The sequence below is a fragment of the Grammomys surdaster genome, unplaced genomic scaffold (genome assembly GCF_004785775.1).
Source record: "Grammomys surdaster isolate TR1022 unplaced genomic scaffold, NIH_TR_1.0 146, whole genome shotgun sequence".
Lineage (NCBI taxonomy): Eukaryota > Metazoa > Chordata > Mammalia > Rodentia > Muridae > Grammomys > Grammomys surdaster.
The window spans coordinates 4,442,536-4,460,777 of NW_021604604.1; the positions used below are offsets into that span (position 1 = coordinate 4,442,536).

The 18,242-nt window shown below is 37.8% G+C and overlaps 1 protein-coding gene and 1 non-coding gene across 6 annotated transcripts in view; both read right to left on the reverse strand.

Annotated features, from left to right (window-relative positions):
• Positions 1-18,242, reverse strand: part of Mllt10 (MLLT10 histone lysine methyltransferase DOT1L cofactor) — a 144,213-nt gene that overhangs the window by 46,299 nt on the left and 79,672 nt on the right. For all 5 annotated transcript variants that reach the window (XM_028764918.1, XM_028764916.1, XM_028764919.1 and 2 more), the window contains 2 exons: positions 7,197-7,452; positions 3,948-4,517 (listed from right to left, as the gene is read on the reverse strand). In XM_028764918.1, the coding sequence (XP_028620751.1) occupies positions 3,948-4,517; positions 7,197-7,452 (826 nt within the window). The remainder of the gene's footprint in view (positions 1-3,947; positions 4,518-7,196; positions 7,453-18,242) is intronic.
• On the reverse strand, positions 7,899-8,005 carry LOC114619112. Its single transcript, XR_003711072.1, has one exon. It is a non-coding gene; the product is annotated as a U6 spliceosomal RNA (small nuclear RNA).

Here is an 18,242-nt window from a genome sequence, read left to right on the forward strand (position 1 = left end):
AGAAGAGAAGAGAAGAGAAGAGAAGAGAAGAGAAGAGAAGAGAAGAGAAGAGAAGAGAAGAGAAGAGAAGAGAAGAGAAGAGGAGAGGATTACTACACTTTTAAGGCAAGGTCTCAACTGTATAGACCTTAGATGACCTAGAACTTCTTAGGTAGACTAGCCTGGCCTTGAACGTACAAGAGATTCTCCACCTGCCTCTGCCTGCCTAGTCCTAGGAGTAAGGGTACGTGCCATCATACCTGATTTCTTTGTACTTTATTGGGGAGCAAAGGGATGACTAACAGATAATAAATGACTTCTAAACTTAAAAGTTAGCCCAAAGGAAAAGTTATCATTTTTTATATTAGAATAACGTTATATTATTTGTTTAAATTTGCCCATGTATTCCATTGGTTACAGATGACTGACAGTTATATTATCCGTTGAATTTCATAACAAAATTGTTCACAAATCAAGAATGTAGCTTCAGTACTTAGAGCTATAATATTTGTATGTCTTTTTCTTCTCCTAGATAGTAATAATGCTTAACACATAAGTGCTTAATACAGTGCCTGGCACATACCAAGTACTCATCAGCAGTTGCTGATGTACCAAGCTTCTACAACAGACTCTTCACCCCCAAGCTTATCAGAAGAAAATACTCTGTTCTAGTTATGAAACTTGTATTAGAAATGTGTAGAATGACTTAGCTTAGGTTTAATTAAAATTGTTTTATTTTATAATTTTAGTAACTTTAATATAACTTAAAAGTATTCACATATTTAAATTTCAGGTAATTTACTGATTTAAAACTATAATATCTTCTAAGGGGAATTCCCTCTAGATGATTATATTTTTATAATAACAAGGTAAGAGAAATATGAGTTAAGATTTTTACTGCAACTAATGCACTACAAACTCTGCTCTCTAAAAGGAACATTACTTTTCATGTTTAAAATCTCTCTAAATCTACAACAGGTTTTAAAAAAAACTCTTAAAAGCTGTAAATTATGTTTAACTCCATTAATCTAAAGATATGTATTTTATAGAACACTCAAATGTAACTTTGAAATTCAAAACCTATGTTACAAAATTACAAGACTCAGAGAAGATCACAAAAATAATATTAAGCTTTCTGTTCTGAGGAAGGTACTCATTGAATTATAATTTTTGCTCAAAATTATATGACCCCAATTTTTTATAAGTAAATTTATTTAAATTTGCTTTCTGTGGCAAAAAGCTAAGGCTGGATGCTTGGCCTTTATAGTCTCAAAGGAAACATAAATAAAAACATTTATTCAAATGTGCAATATATTTAAATCTTTTTAATGAACTTTGTTCCCACTGTAATTTATTTTTCCCACCTCCTGAAACAGTGGTTCTCAACCAGAGGCAATTTGGGCCTCCTGGGGACATTTAACAATGTCTGGAGACATATTTACTATGGGGGAATTGCTACTAGCAACTAATGAGAAAGGGCTAGGGATTCTGGAAAACATCCTATAAAAGACAAGTACTGAACACAAAGACTATCCAGCCCAACACGTCCAAAATGCCATGGCTAAGGATTTTAGTACCCAAAAGGGCTTAGTATAGCAACTCCTCTGTAGAGCCCACTAAAGTGGGGGCTGAGTGCAAACCACAACAGGCATCAACAAACAAACAAACAAACAAAAAACCACCTCCAGGCTGTATGACCCTGGGCTACCCTCAAATCTCAGTTTTATCAATTGTGGAACAGGGACATCAATAGCCTTTTATAAAACTACTACAAAAGGAGGCAAAAATAACAATGCACTTAATGAAACCTAACATATCAGATAACATTATGTATGTATACACATATACATATATTTCTTGAAATGGCCACTGTTATTTCTGCTTACTGAAGCTAATAAACAAACCAAAAATTTTATTTATTTTGTATTTTCAAAATATACAATATAAAAGTATAATTAACATTTTTTATGTGTCTTTATTTACACATCATTTCTTCCTTCTCTCTGGATAGATAAAATTAATATTATCCATAATAGCCGGGCAGTGGTGGCGCACACCTTTAATCCCAGCACTTGGGAGGCAGAGGCAGGTGAATTTCTGAGTTCGAGACCAGCCTGGTCTACAGAGTGAGTTCCAGGATAGCCCAGGCTATAAAGAGAAACCCTGTCTCGAAAAACAAACCAAAAAATCCATAATAATGTACCTTAACTGAATCTTATTTCAACTATCAGAAATTCAAAGCTACACAAAAGGGGTGAAGTTTAGTCAAGATTAAAAGCTGTTTATCTCATATTTAAGAAAAAAATAAAAACAGACAATGAAACATGAAACTGTTAAGGGTTGGTAACAGAGAGATGGCTTGGTAACTAAGAGCATTTGTTGCTTTAAGAGGACCTGGGTTCGATGCCACCGCCACCCCCATCCCTCCCACACATACAGCTTTATCAAATGGAGATATTATCCTCATCTCCAGGAGCTCCAACTCCCTCTCTGATATCCATGAGTACCCGCACACATGTGGCATCACACAGATACACATAAATGAAAATAAAAATAAATCTTAAAAAAAATGAAAACAAACTTGTTGTAGGCTGTCGTGGCGTCTGACTTTAATCACAGCACTCACAGAGCGGAGGCAAGCAGGTATCTTAGTTCTGAAGCTGGTCTGCTCTGCATAGCTAGTTCTAAGCTAGCCAAAGCTCCTTAGTGAGAGTCTGCATGCAGAAGACTCAGGGACAGCTTCCAGCGCCCACAGCCGCTCACAATCATCTGTAACTCCAGTTCCAGGGGATCCTATGTATACTTTTGGTCTCTGAGGGCATTAGACTCTAGCATGGCACACAGGCACATAAGCAATCATACACATAAGTCTTTAAAAAGAATAACATACCTATTTCCAGGTTTTATTTTAAGAATTAAAAAGATTCGTAACACAAATTACAAGTTACACAGAAGCATATTGTCATAAAAATGATGATAAAATAGGTATGGTGAAGGACACCTCTAATCTCAGCACCAAGAAGACACAGACAACTGATTCACAGACAATTTCAGATCTGATGGTGCTGAAGAGTCACTTCTAGGGAAAACTGGTACAACATTTCAAAATTATAAACAAAAGCCAGCTTTGGGACCACTTTCAAATCTATAAAATCAACTCTCATATACATTTGAAACAAATTTTAAATCATTTCATACATAACTTGACATAAAATTCTAAATTTATCACTTATGAAAAAAAGGCTCCAAAAATTCACACTACTTATGTACAATTACTAAGAAAGTAAAAACTAAAAAATGAAGTTTAACAAAAGAGCTTTAAATACAAAGACATCAAAAACAAGTCCAGCCATGTTCACATTAATGAACTAACTGTGAATCCTGGTATGGTGGTGTACATATGATGCAGGTAGAACAGACACAACTGAGAAGGAATGGATGACTAACAAGCTGTTCATCTACACTTAACTAAGTAACACGAGACTGATGTGAAAACTTTCACCAGCAAACAGTTTTCTAGGATTGTAGGATACTTTCCTTTTCACTAGGAAATGAAAAATCTAGGGTCAGCGAGAGGGCTCAGAAAGTAAACGTGGTTGCCACCTGATGACCGGAGGCCCACAGAGTATACATATATGCTAGAGTATGTGCCATCTCCTCCCTAAAACTGCCCAGCTGTGGGAACAGACAGCTGCAACTCCCAGAACTTGGGAGGCTGATCCGGGAGGATGAAGACTCTCTCTGAGGCCAGCCTCAGTTACAGAATGATCCTGGCCCGCTTGGGCTACTTAATAAGCCCTTGTTTTTAAAAATAAATAATAATACGATAAACTCAAAAAAATAAAAATGAACAAATGTCAATGTTAATTAAATGTAACAGCACTTCAGAGCACACTCAAACAACTGTTCACAACTTTCTGGAGTAATGAAAGGAGGGACTGAGGGGAAAACAAGGCCCAGACCCCTACCTGAACCAACTGGAGATGAGCCTACACTGAGACTCTGCAAACTTCCGTTCCTGAGCAGCGTAGGAGATTTCTGAAGACTAGAGCTTGTCACACTTCCTGCAGCCGATGCTACGGATGATGTTGGTGAAGCAGAAGAAACTGAGAGGTGAGAAACATTTTCTTGATTTTTGTTTCCTTTGGGTCGGCCAGGGCCATGCTTGCTTTGTTTATTTCCTTTCCGTTTCTTTTCCTTTACAGCTTCTTCTTCTATACCAGAAGTCTGAGCCCGCTTATATCCTGCTGTAGGGAGGCTGGAACTGCCCAACTCTCCAGGTGAATTGTCAAAGCTTTTAGGCTGTGAAATAACAGTTGAGGTCACAGGGTGACCAACTAAAGAGCTGAAGCTGTTTGCTCCCGCTTCCTGGCTCCCAGACTCTCCTTTATGTCCATCTTTGGTTGATGATGACTGCTGGGTGTGAGTGTAACTGTCATTTCGTAAATCTGAGTCTGTGAAGCTTAAGAAGTCCTGGGGAGACTGCACTGAACTTCCAGAAGATGACTTTACACTGCCTGGAGTTCCAGAAAAACTGCCTGTAGCAAAACACACACACACACACAAACAAACAAACAAACAAACAAACAAAGGTGGAGGAAGAAGATAAGCTGGATAAAATGTTCCTCTAAGCAACAGACAAACTACAATGATCAAAAGGGACTTCTTAAAGTAAACTACAAAACTTAGTTCATGACTGTGCAAGAAATAAGAGAAAGGTTACTTACTATGAAATCAACTTTACCTCTAAAATTATCTTTTAAAACTTTGTCAAAGGTAGTATCATACATTAGCTCTTAAATTGTAGCATACTCCTAAGACTAACATTTATCAGTTTTCTCTGTTTCCCAGCAAACACCGTTAGAGGTACTACATAGGACAGACTGAACAAGCAGACTAGAGTGTTTGACAAAACCACACTATGCTCAGCTTTCCAGGGGACTGTCTTTTTCCAGCATAGAGACACAACTGTAAATGTTCTAAATTATAGCAAAACTGAAAGACATTTCTCAGGTTTTAAGTTCTAACAACAGGACTTACCAATGATTAAATTATTCAGCCAAATCTATCCACCCATCAGAAAAATACAACTTCATGTCCTAATTTACACCTTATATCCTCCTTGTCCAATTTCCATGAAGCTTCATAACGAAAAAAAACCAGCCATGAATCTCATCTTACTGATTTTAAAAATGAAGGATCATGTGGAGAGATGGCTCAATGGTAAGAGCACATGTTCCTCTTGCAGAGGACCCAAGTTCAGCTCCCAGCAATCACATGACACTCAGAACATCTGTAACTCTAATTCTAGGGATTCTGATGTCCTCTGCAGCCCTCTTCAGCCATACATATGGCATACAGCCCAACACTCACACAAAGTAAACAAATCTAAAAGTACAAATGAGTACAAATGAAAAGTCATGGAAGAGGTAGCTTCTCCATGCCTCTTTTCCAACTGCTTACTATATCGCCTCACTCTATTCAAAAACACTTGGCAACCCCTATCACTATTCAGTTTGAGAACCTCAGAGTCCTTGTCTGCTGGTGGAAAACTGCCCTGGGAAGGGATAGCTTGATCCATCATTCTCATTTCAAAAACTCTCCTCATGTTTGTCAGATGATATCAGCCACTAAGCAGATTCGGCTCTAACATCTTTCTCATAAACAGTGAGGCTAAGTGACCGAGTGCTGACATAGCACATGGGAGACACTGGGCTCAATCCCCAGGAACACCAACACACAAACACAGAATAGTATGAAAAAAACAAAATAATTAAAAGTACTTGGAATATTTAAATTTTCTAAAATTCACAAGGTACAGTTAACTCAAACCATGACAATCTGAAACACCCTATCGTCATATTTTGATTTTTTTTATTATCTCAGCTATATAACTATAACAGTTTCTACTGTGTCTTAAGAGGTTAAAAAAGATTCTTAAATATTCCAAAAGTATGGGAGCTAACTTTTAAAAATGAATTAGCACTTTATAAAAATGAAACCTTAAGAATATAAAGCAGGCCTAGCAACCCTCACTATAATCCCTGCATTTGGAAGGCTGAGGAAAGAAGATCAGAACCATAGATATGGTATTAAAGGCCACCCTGGGCTACATCTCAAAGTAAACTGTTTTAATAGTCTTATTGTTTGAATTCTGTTAATATATCATTCATTCAAGATGTGAATGAAATTACATGCAAGGATAATTAAGGTATGACTAATTTTCAAAGTGATACAAAAATAACTAAATTTTACTTAAATATAATAGTGACTTTGGCACTTTATCTATGTTTACTTAACTTTTTGTTCTAAGACTGCATGCATTCACATATACCAGAGTCATAACTCGGTGGCTCCTAAATACTACTAGTATGAAATATATAATAAATTTTAATGAAAGATGAACAGATTAGCAATCTACTATTTACATATTATTGCAAGACTCTGGACTTAAGCTTAACAAATGTTTCATCAAAGGTAAATGGCAGTCTTTTTTATTCACTTCTAGGGGAACAATGGACACAGGTAAAAGAGCTATTCATTTTACTTTTCCCCCCAAAATTTCAGATTTTCAAGTATATGTTCATATTTAAAATTACATAAAACAATCACATAAGTGTATACATTCTGAAATTTACCAATACTCCTATTTTCCATAAAACAACACAAGCCCAGTTAATATTGAATTTCAGTCTGACATCAGACAGTATTTAGGAAACATACTAAGATACTATACACTGTTTATGTGAAATTCAAATATATAGGCAGCCTGTTGATATTGCAGCCTGCACCTAGAACACAGCAGCTGAATAAAAATCTTTTAACCTCAAGCTTTGTAATAAATGTATTACTTATGACGTATCACTATTTAAGATCTTAGATTTCATAAAAGTTGCTCAGTTCTTATTTACCTATTAAAATGTACAGTTTTATTAGGAAAAGTAAATAAAAACAATGTATAGAAAGAAAATTCCTATTCTTGAAAGAAAATTACATGTTTTCTCCACAATCTGAATGTCTATTCTACAACCATTTAACATTAAAATTATAGTTTAAAAACAAATCATTAAATATAAAGAGAACAAAACTTCCAGAAACATTTTAAAACATAACACTATTTTTGGAAATATTATCAACTAACTTAGTCTAGAACAGCCATTGGTTATTAGTAAAAAAAAAAATTATTTTACACAGCATTAATTAAAATACCATAATACCTTGTGGAAAGGGGCTAGATGCTGATACAGTTGTTCCTGGATTTCTTCCACCACCAGGCTTCCTTCCCCTTTGACCTGAGCTGTGAGCTGAAGATTTCTTCCCTTTACCCTCTGACCCTCTAGCCTCTGAAACATCTTTTCCACTAGAGGTATGGGTAGAGACTTCCTGGAAATTTGCATTTGTAAATCTTGCTGCAGTGTCTTCCAAGCGCTTCAATGATCCAGATATAGAGTTGTTGCTAGTGCTTGTATAAGTCTACATTTTGATTTAAACAAAACGAACAAAAACAGAAAGTAAAAAAAAAAAACTAATTATATTTGGCTGAAGAAAACAGTATGAATAAGCACCTAACTTACAAACATGAATATTTCCATTATAAAGAAGTCAGGCAGTCTAAAAAAAAGAAAGTCATGCAAAAAAACATGAAGTGAACTTTAACCCTTTGGAGGATTGTCTTGCCATCTCATCAATCCCAGGGCCTTCCGTGTGCTGCCTTCTTACGTACAGCACCTTATCACATTCTTTTTTAAACAATAATTGATAAGATCACTCAAGATCAGACTGCACCATATAACAATTGGCCTTAGTAATATACTTTAAATAATACACAGGCACCAAAGATATTCATTTCTCAAACATTATTTCCACCAAGAATATGCTTTTTTTAAAAGAAATTTGAACAAGCTAATGGATTTGAGTCTAAAAATATGAAACACTTCCCAAGTCTACATGCCATCCTTGCACAGGAGACATGCTAGTCTTCTCTGTATCTTTCCAATTTTAGTATATGTGCTGCCAAAGCAAGCACAAAAACATACTACTTCATAGCCATGATATTACAAGCTATAGTGTTCAAAACAGAAGTCAATAAATAACGAGAAGGAAAGAGCATCAGTTCAGAGAGGACCATGCTCACAAGACTACAGGCTCCCTCCCTCCTGGGTTGTAGGAGGAATGTTACAGGAAGTGCAGAGGAAAGAAAACTTCAAAACAGCCAGATTCAGCCTCTGAAACCCAAGTCTCTCTATGAAATTGAAGGAACCTTATGTGACTGATATACATCTGACTAGAAAAATAAGATAAAGATTGCTCAAACAACTACTTTCTGGCTTTAGTGGCCATCTTAAATACAAGTATGCCCAGACACTGACAAATGAAGTGAGTGTGGATTCATTTTAAACCAGACAATGCTAGTTAACATGATTCATAGCATCCCTTGGGAGCAAGAATTTTATTTCAAAATTACACTCGCAAGTATCTGAGGAGTCTAAATTCACTGACAAGCTTGAACTACTAATAAAATTTTAAATAAATCTCTGCAACGCATCTAATATCAAATTTAATGTGAAAATAAAAAATTTTGAAGATACAAATATTAACTTCTCACATGTAACACTTTGTATGACAATAAATTTGAAACTGAAAAGTAATAAAATCAATTTTCAAAATGCTTATAGTGATTTTTGTAAATTCAATGTTCAAAGGAAGGAGTAGGAGAAATATTTTAAAAATCTAATAATGTTGGGGCTGGAGAGATGGCTCAGGAGTTAAGAGCACTGACTTCTCTTCCAGGTACAGAGTTCCATTCCAAGCAACCACATGGTGGCTCACAACCATCTGTAATGAGACACAATGCACTCTACTGGTGTGCATGAAGACAGCAACAGTGTACTAACATACATAAAAATCTAACTTTCACTGTCCCAATTCTGCTACCATCTTATCATCTCTCTGTCAATAACACATCTCAACAATAAGTCCAGCATCATTTCATAAAAACAAAACAGTCAATGCTCTAATCAACTATAATCCACAAACAAGATCAAAAAAGAAAGGCTTCAAAGTCTGGCAGGAAAAAAATAAATAACTTTTAACAAACCACTGACATTAACCTACTGAGACTTCATGGCTTACTTTAGAAACATGAACCTTTTCCAGGCTGGGCAGTCAATCTGAAAACTACCTCGCCTTCTTTTCAGATACGTTTTCCCCAAAACTGAGGCTCAGCACTCCTCATCTGATCCTTGTATGACCTAGTGAAGCTTAAAAGTCATCTAAAAACCACAACGGTGTTATTGATTCCTTTGCTTTGCTCAAGCATCAAGTAAAAGATGAAGAGAAAACTGAAATACTGTAAAGGGAAATGCAGTAGTCACGTCCACAAGTCAATCTTCCCATTTATTAGATACAATGTCCTGGTTTTTACTCTAAACACAAGGGTGGGATTAGAGAGCAATAAGAAAATAAACAATTATTTGGTAACAAAAAAAGAAAACAGAAAAATTACACTAATAAGGTTGAAGTGGCAATTTCTGGTTTCTCGGGAATCTCAGTTATGTCATACGATGTTTTGCTGGGACAGAAAGGTGAAAGGATGTTTTGCTGAAGCAGATACACAGAGGAGGTGTGATGTTTAGAAAGCATGTGTGTGTGTCTGTGTGTGTGTATATATATATATACACACACACAGACACACACACACAGACACACACACATATATACATATATATATATGCCCACAAGAGAGGGGGAGGCTCTGGCATGGTTCACGTTGCTCTGCTTTGCCAGTTTACTGATGGTTGCTCTGGCATTAGTTCACCTTGCACTGCACTGCTGATCTTTGCTTGCCATGACTTCATAGAGAGTACCTCTCCAAAGAACTTTTGTGGATATTCTGGGAGAGTCCAGCTGTTTCCATGGATTTTGGTCAATTGGTGGAGCCTTGTGGTCTGTTCTAGATGGAACTGCCTTTGCTGATTTGTGAGTGGTAACTACCAAGTGGTCTGGACTATAGCTGCTGATTCGTATTAAGTGTTTTACTAGAGGACTAGACTGCTGATACAAAGATTGGAATGGCCCCAAAGAACTATTTCTAAATAGGTCCACTTCTCCCTTTGCCCTATTAACCTTTCTTTTCCACTACCTCTGGTGGGTGGTGGGCTACAAGGGAAGTTGAGGCCTTTAAAATCCTTATTAAACTAGGTTTTGAAAAATCTAAGCCTACATAAGGTAACTGAGTATTTTACTTTATTTTTTCTATACCTTCTAAGTTTTCCAAAAGTATCTGACTTACAAAGAAAATTTAGCTGATGATCCTACTTTTAAAATATTATATAAAATGAACTGCCCTTACCCTCAAAGACTACACAGATTTCATTCAAAGGGACCTTGACTTAAACTCCATATTTTAAAGGTATCTCAAAAAGTGCTTGATCAGTAAGTAATGTGCTCCTGAGGCAGTGTGCTACTGCAGAATTCTCATGTGAACATTTGAAGTCAAAGAGGAAAAGTTGAAAGAGGAAGAAAAGTGAGCAGAACTAAGTTGGGCCTGAGAATTCCTCTCACCGTAGTAAAAATCTCCCTCTGGGGATGACCTCACAGTATAAAAATATCTGGTTTTCATGCAATTTCAAACACAAAATGAAAGGTACTTGCTAGAGTTTCGATTTAGTGTGTCTCCCAAGGGCCCATATGCTAAAGGCTGGTGGAGGCCTGTGCTGGAGTTGCTCAAGGTAGTGGAACCTATAGGACATAGGTAGGGCCCAGGGGAAGGAAGTCAGACAGCAGGGACACTCAGCCCACAGCCCCTACTTACCTTAGGATGATCAGACAGCCTCTACCATATGCAGGCAAAAAGGAGACCAAGTAACTACAGACGGAAGCCTCTGAAACTATGATGTACAAACTTCTCTTCCTTATAATAGTCCCCTTGGGTATGCCATCAACGTGACAGAAAGCTGGCCAACATGTACCTGACTGAAGGCAATACGGTCTTTTTTTGTTTTGTCTGTACATATGAAGGTAGTACAGCAAGTGCATGTTTGCTGCCTGCCTGCTAAGTTCAAAGTGGGTCAGATACCCCTGGAACTCTAGTTATGTGTAGTTGCGAGTCATCATGTGGGTGTTGAGGATTGGACCTAATTCCTCTACAAAAGCAACAGTGCTCTTACCCATTGAACCATGGCTCCAAAACAACCCATCCCCATGTCCTTTTTACATATACTAATGTATTCTTTTAAAACTTCACGTGTTTTTAGTCTACGCATATGTATATGAGTGTTTTGTCTATGCACCATGGGTGTTCGGTTCCTGCAGAGGATAGAAGAGGGTGTCAGATCCTTTGGAACAGGAACTGAGAACGGCTGTTAACCACCACGTGGACACTAGCAACCAAATCTGGGTCCTCTGCAAGAGCAACCTATGCCCTTAACTACTGAGCCATCTCCCCATCCACATGATGTAGTCTTTGTATCCTTTCCACTAGAAATAAAACTATTTGACCACAATGAGAATCCCTTAATGCATGCAAACACTGACCAATTGTGATTTACACGGAATTTAATAATATGTTTTGTGTGGAGCAGTGGTGGTACATGCCTTTAATCCCAGGACTCTAGAGGCAGAGGTAGGTGGATCTCTAGGAGTTCAAGACCAGCCTTCATTCTAGGACAGTCAGGGTTTTAAAGAAACCCTGGCTCAGGAAGAGAGAGAAAAGGGGAGGGGGGAGGGGGGAAGGGAGAGAAGGGATGGAAGGGAGGGAGAGTGGAAGGGGGAAAGAAGGAGCAGGAGAAAGAGAGGGGGTGGGGGTGGAGAGAGAGAGAACTTTTGTGTTTTGCAGCCAGCTATAATCATTGGGCTGCTGCTAAAATGTACCACTAATATACCTAACTAAGTTGTTGTAACTAGGTGGAAAAACTATTCTCTACTTTAAACAAAAGTCTTAAACTTATGATGAAGGAGTGACTCTCCCATAGACTCAAAACATTGCAGTTATGATTGTAAAACTCATGCTAGTGCTGTACTGTTGCACAAGGCAGGCTCTGCCATCTATCTACACTGGCAAGGAGACAAAAGAAATGCAACTGTCAAGGGCTAGGATCCTGAGTAGGTGTAAAATATTGGTAAAAAACTTAAAGTAAAATTATATAATGGTCAAGTGTCTCAGCAGAGTCACAGACAACCAGGAAAGCCAGGTATAGAAACTATCTTGAGTCAGAAACAAGAGTGGAGAAAGACTGGGTCTACACACTGAGTTACAAGACAGCAATGCAATGCAATGCAAAACACACCCACCCACCCCCCACACACACACCCCTCTCACTCAAAGTGTAAAAAATAATATAAAAGCCCCAGATAGAAATGGATGCATACACGTTATATTACTATTTCTGGCAAAATGCCATTATTGTGGGTTTTTTTGTTTTTGTTTTTCTAATCAATATGACAACTTTCACCAGCCTGTCTGTTTCTGGCCTATAGGTCGTTCTGCCTACTTCTGTGCAGTCTGGTTGCTGGTCTGTGTTTATCTTTATATCTACCTATGCTCAGCCCAGAGTTGCCTACAAGAGTCAGACTTCCTGAACTTATGTTTTATCTGCCTATAGTTCCTTTATTACCCCCAAGCCTCCCAGATTCTCTTGTTTTCCAGGCTTTCGAGCTTAAACTTCACATCTGTACAAGTATGAAGTTCTGAGTGGCACAGACTATATGATACTAGCACTGGGAACTCAGCGACAGAAGGTTCCCTGAGCTCACTACCAGGAAGATTTGCTGCATCAGTGAGCTCCAGGTTCTGTGAGAGATCCTGGATGAAATCAAGAGCAGAGTAATAAGGGAAGACATCTGATGTCTACCCTAGCCTTCACATTCACACGTGTATGCATCCATGCACATTAAACAACCCTCCCACAACAAACACACAATAGATATTCATCTGTCCTTCAACAATAATGGGCTGAACACATAGTTAAAAAAAACAAGTAAGATTAAGATCATATACAAAATAATACAAAAGTATCAGTAAATTAGAAACAAATAACCAAGATATATGTAAGATATTTCAAAACCACATAATACTTTTTTGAATTAATCAATGGGTTAAAGAAGAAATTAAACAAGAAAAACAGGGTTTTTCCTATGTATTTCTAAAGAATACATAGAAAAGAAAGCAAACACCAAAGTTGAAAAGGCAATATTTAGAGGTACACTTTTATCAGTAAATGTCTATTCTGGGAGTTCTAGTTTACAATCCAACATAAGGAGCTCTAAGTCTTTTGTTTATCCTAAAACAAGTGAAAATTTGCTTAACAAACTGAAAAATTACCACCTCTTCTGTTGTCAGCAAAGTGAAGTCACAAAGCAGAGAAGCCATTCAGAGAAAAACAATTTACCTCAACAGAAACCTGGACAAGGTCAAGCAGCCTAAACTAAAACTGAGGAATTGTTAGAAAGTAACTATTCTAGAAGGTGTAGATCAGGCTAAGGCACAACTCCAGAAGAAGACCCTTACATTTGTCAATTTTACCCTGAGAAACTCTAGCAGGTCCTCACAGGGAATTTAGGAAAAAGATCTCCTAGTGCTTTACAAAAGGAACCACTGAAGAGCACTTAGAAATTGTGTTCTGGGGCTGGAGAGATGGCTCAGTGGTTAAGAGCACTGATTGCTCTTCCAGAGGTCCTGAGTTCAATTCCCAGCAACCACATGGTGGCTCACAACCATCTGTAATGGGTTCTGATGCCCTCTTCTGGTGTGTCTGATCATAGCAACTGTGTCCTCACATTCATAAAATAAATAAATCTTTAAAAAAAAAAAATTGTGTTCTGTTTTGTTGTTGTTGTTTAATGGTCTTGATTTATGGTGGGAGTGGGGTTTACTACAGTGGATGTACATACATGTGTAGAGATCAGAGAAAAATTTCGTCAAAGCCGGCTCTTTCCTTCCACCATGTGGAGCCTGGAAATCAACTCATATTGTCAGGCTTGTCCGAAAGCCCAGACTCAGTCCAAAGCATTCTGTTCTTAACAAGTCCTACCTTAGAAGAAGCCAGCGGGCCATACCCTGATGGGGTGAACTTTTAGAAGTAGTGGAGGTGGGAGAAGCAGATCTTATCAATACACCCCTTGTCTCCTCTCAAGAGAGGAGAAACAATTATGAAGTTTAGAATTCAGGTCACAGAAACCCTGCCAGGCTAAGACAATTATACAAATATAGATAGCGTTCTCTGCCCATATCTCACACCACTATATTACTTAAGGACTATTGTCTTGGTTTCTAAGACTGAATCACTCTGATCTACTGCAGCAAAAGTAAAAAATACTAAGCAGTAGAGGAAAAAAAATACCCTGAAGAAATTAAAAGAACATGAAAAAGAGACACAGCAAGAATATCAAAATTAAGAGACCAATAATTAAAAGTATGTGTGTGTGTTTGATGTGCTTAATAAAAGGTATGGAAACCCATAATCTGTAATCTCAACATTCTGGAGGCTGATGCAAAAGGATAGAGATGGAGCCACTTAGAGCAACAACAGATCCTGCCTCAAGACTGCCTTCCTTCTAGAAAGATAGAAAGAAAGGAAGGAAGGAAGGAAGGAAGGAAGGAAGGAAGGAAGGAAGGAAGGAAGGAAGGAAGGAAGGGAGAGGGGAGGGAGAGGGGAAGAGAGAGAGGGGAGGGGCAGGCAAAAGAGAGGGGAGGAAAGGCTGTAAACATAGAGATAAAAAAAAAAACCAAAATTAACAAAAAGAAAATAATAATAAAGTCCCTACCAACCTAACTATACGAATTAAGTGCCTTAAACATGGTCTAATCACAGAAAGATTGTCAGAGTATATCAAAATTCAAAGGCCAGTTGCATCTGTGACCTACAAGAAACCTACTTTCAATGGTTAACCACAATCGTCGACTTGAGATCTAGATTCAACTGGGCAAATTCAAAGGAGTTTATCTTGATTAATTGTGTAAGAGGACTTCATCTCGCTACTGTAGGCAGCAACATTCCTTGGGCTGTATACAATGGGAAAAGTTTAGCATAAACATTCCTTTCCTTCTGTTTACTTTCTGCAGATGCACTGTGAAAGTACATCTCTCACCTCCTACCAACATGATTTCTCTGCTAGGATGGACTGTACCATGGATCTATGATCCAAAACAAACTTCTTGAGTTGCCTTTGCCAATGTATTTATCACAACAGAAAAGTAAGACATTAATTCAAGTACAGAAACACACAGTTTGGAAGAAATGGAAGAAGAAAAGTATGCCAATACTAGTCCCAAGTAAAGCAGTAGTTAATATTAAGAATGAAAACAACAGACTTCAGAACAAAATAAACAAACAAATAGTTAAAAATAAGACATCACATAATAATACAGTGATCAAAACTTTGGTATGTGACCAACAACACTGCATCTACTATATAGCTGAGAACACTGCTGCATCAGAAAAAAATAAAGGTCAGGTGGGGCCATCGCTGGGCTGGTGGTCCTGAGTTCTATAACAAAACAGACTAGGCAATCCATGACGAGCAAGCCAATAAAGATCATATGCCTCCAATGGCCTCTGCATCAGCTCTTGTCTCCAGTTTCCTGCCATGAGTTTCTGCCCTCAATTGCTTTATGTAAGCCAAACAAATCCTTACTCTTCCTCAGTCTGCTTTTTGGTCATTGTATTTCATTCATAGCAACAATAGAAACCCTAAATAAGACATCAGAGGAAAAAAAAATTAGTGGACTGACAACCACCGTTATTAATCAACTAGACATAACTGATATTCATAGACTGTTTGATTCAACAGCAAGTTACACATCATTCCAAGCTCACACATAACATTTACCAAGACAGTCTATATTCTAGGTCATATAATACATCTTGACCAAATATAAGCACTAGAAATTATATGGAAATTTTTTCTTCTTCTTTTTTCAAGACAAGGTTTCTCTATGTGGTCCTAGCTGTCCTGGAACTTGACCCTATAGATCAGAGTGGCCTTGAATGAGACAGATCCACCAGTCTCTGTCTCTCAGGTGCTGGGGTTGATGGTGTGCACCACCATCTCCTGTGACAAGGGGAATTATGTAAGACCTTTATCTTGTCATAATATTTAATCTAGAAATCAACAGAGGAAAAAAAAACAGAATAAAACAGGACTATTACAGTTTTTCTTTCTGTTACTGTCATAAAATACTCTTGACAAAAACAACTTAAAGAAGAAAGGTTTAGTTCAAAGTTCATCACATCTACTATCAGAAAGCAAACATCACCTGCATCAGCCCCGTCTTCCACTCTAGTCATTCCGTCTAGAGCCATGCAGAAAAGATGATGCTACCCTCTCTAACAGTTTGCTGGATTCCTCCCCTTCAAGCCAATGCAGTCAACGTAATCCTCAGAGCTCCCTCCCTTTCCTGGGTGATTCTACACTTCCTCATGTTGAATTTTAATAGTAACCATCACAGACATCGACAGTATAGTTGCCATAAACATTATTAAAAGGGTAGCAAAGAAATAGTATACATAAGTTTATAGCAAAGCACTTGATAACCTGAATGAAACTCTGCAATTAAAAAGAAACAACACATAATCTGTAAAAATTCATACAATAGGTAAGAATATATATATATATATGTACACATATACACACACACACATATATATGTAATTTTAAACTGCTTCAATCATTTAATTATTTTCTAAATCAGAAAACATCAAGCCCAAATGAGTTCACTGGTAAATTGTATCAGCTTATCAGAATCTGAAGAAATAGTAATTCTATTAGTCTTAACATAACCCTAATACAACAAATCTTAGTAGCTACAGTCAATTTCTCATGAATTCTGATCGGTAAATCCTCATCAAAATATTAGCAAACCAGGGAGGCTGAAGAAATGACAAAGGTTAAGACCACTGGCTGTTCTTACAAAGGACCTGGTTTCAATGCCCAAAATGTACCTGGCAATTCACATCCTTCTGTAACTCCAGTTCCAGGGTATCTGACGCCCTCTTCTGGACTCAAGTAGGTGGTATATAGACATGCAAACAGACAAGACAGTTATATACATAAAACAATAAGGTGGGTATGGTGGTGTGTGTCTTTAATACCAGCACTCAGGAGGCAGAGGCAGGAGGTGAGTATCAGTGAGTTCATGGCTAGCCCAGTCTACAAAGTGAGTTCTAAGACTGTTCTGTTACAAAGAAAAACCTATCTTGAAAAATCAAATGGAAGGATGGAAGGATGGACAGACAGAGGATAGACAGACTAATAGATACTTAGCAAATCAAATTATTTATTTATTGTTTAAAACAATTTTTTTAAAAGATTTATTTATTTATTTTATTTATGAGTACACTGTCGCTGTCTTCAGACACACCAGAATAGGGCATCCAATCTCATTACGGATGGTTGTGAGCCACCATGTGGTTGCTGGGATTTGAACTCAGGACCTCTGGAAGAGCAGTCAGTGCTCTTAACCGCTGAGCCATCTCTCCAGCCCCATTTAAAACAATTTTTAAACCTAATATATTTTGATCATATTCTTTCCCTCTGACAAATCCTTCCAAACCTTCTCCCCTCCCTACCCAGCCAGATTTCCTAAGTCCTTTCTCTAAAAACAAAAACCCAATACAACAGAATCCCCCAAAATCAAAATCACCAGATGTAATCCAATAAAGCTGAGAGAGACAGAGACAGAGAGACAGAGAGAGAGAGAGAGAGAGAGAGACAGAGACAGAGACAGAGACAGAGACAGAGACAGAGAGACACCATTATACGTTGGTCAACTCCTCCTGAACACGATCCCTGCCCCGAACTGGTTGCTATACCCAGTGTCACTACTGGAAAGCACTGATTTTCCCCCACGCGTGTCATACTGTATGTTTCTCCTTTTAAACTTTGTAAAAGATTGAAGCTAATTTAAGGTTGCAAAAAGGTCGGGATTTATCTGTATTTACCTGAGCCAGGATGGGAATGGAAAGACACTGGAGATGAGATTAAATGGTGTACTGGCTGGCTCCTTTCATCTGTCAACTTGACTGACATAAGCTAGAGTCATCAAAGAGGAAGGAGCCTAAATTGAGGAAATGCCTCCATGAGAGAAGGAAGGCTGACCAAGCCATGAGAAAGAAACCACTCCACGGCTTCTGCATCAGCTCCTGCCTCCTGGATCCTGCCCAGCTTGAGTTCCTGTCTTATCTTCCTTTGGTGATGAACAATGCTGTGGAAGTATAAGCTGAATAAACCCTTTCCACTCAAACTTGCTTTTTGGTCATGGTGTT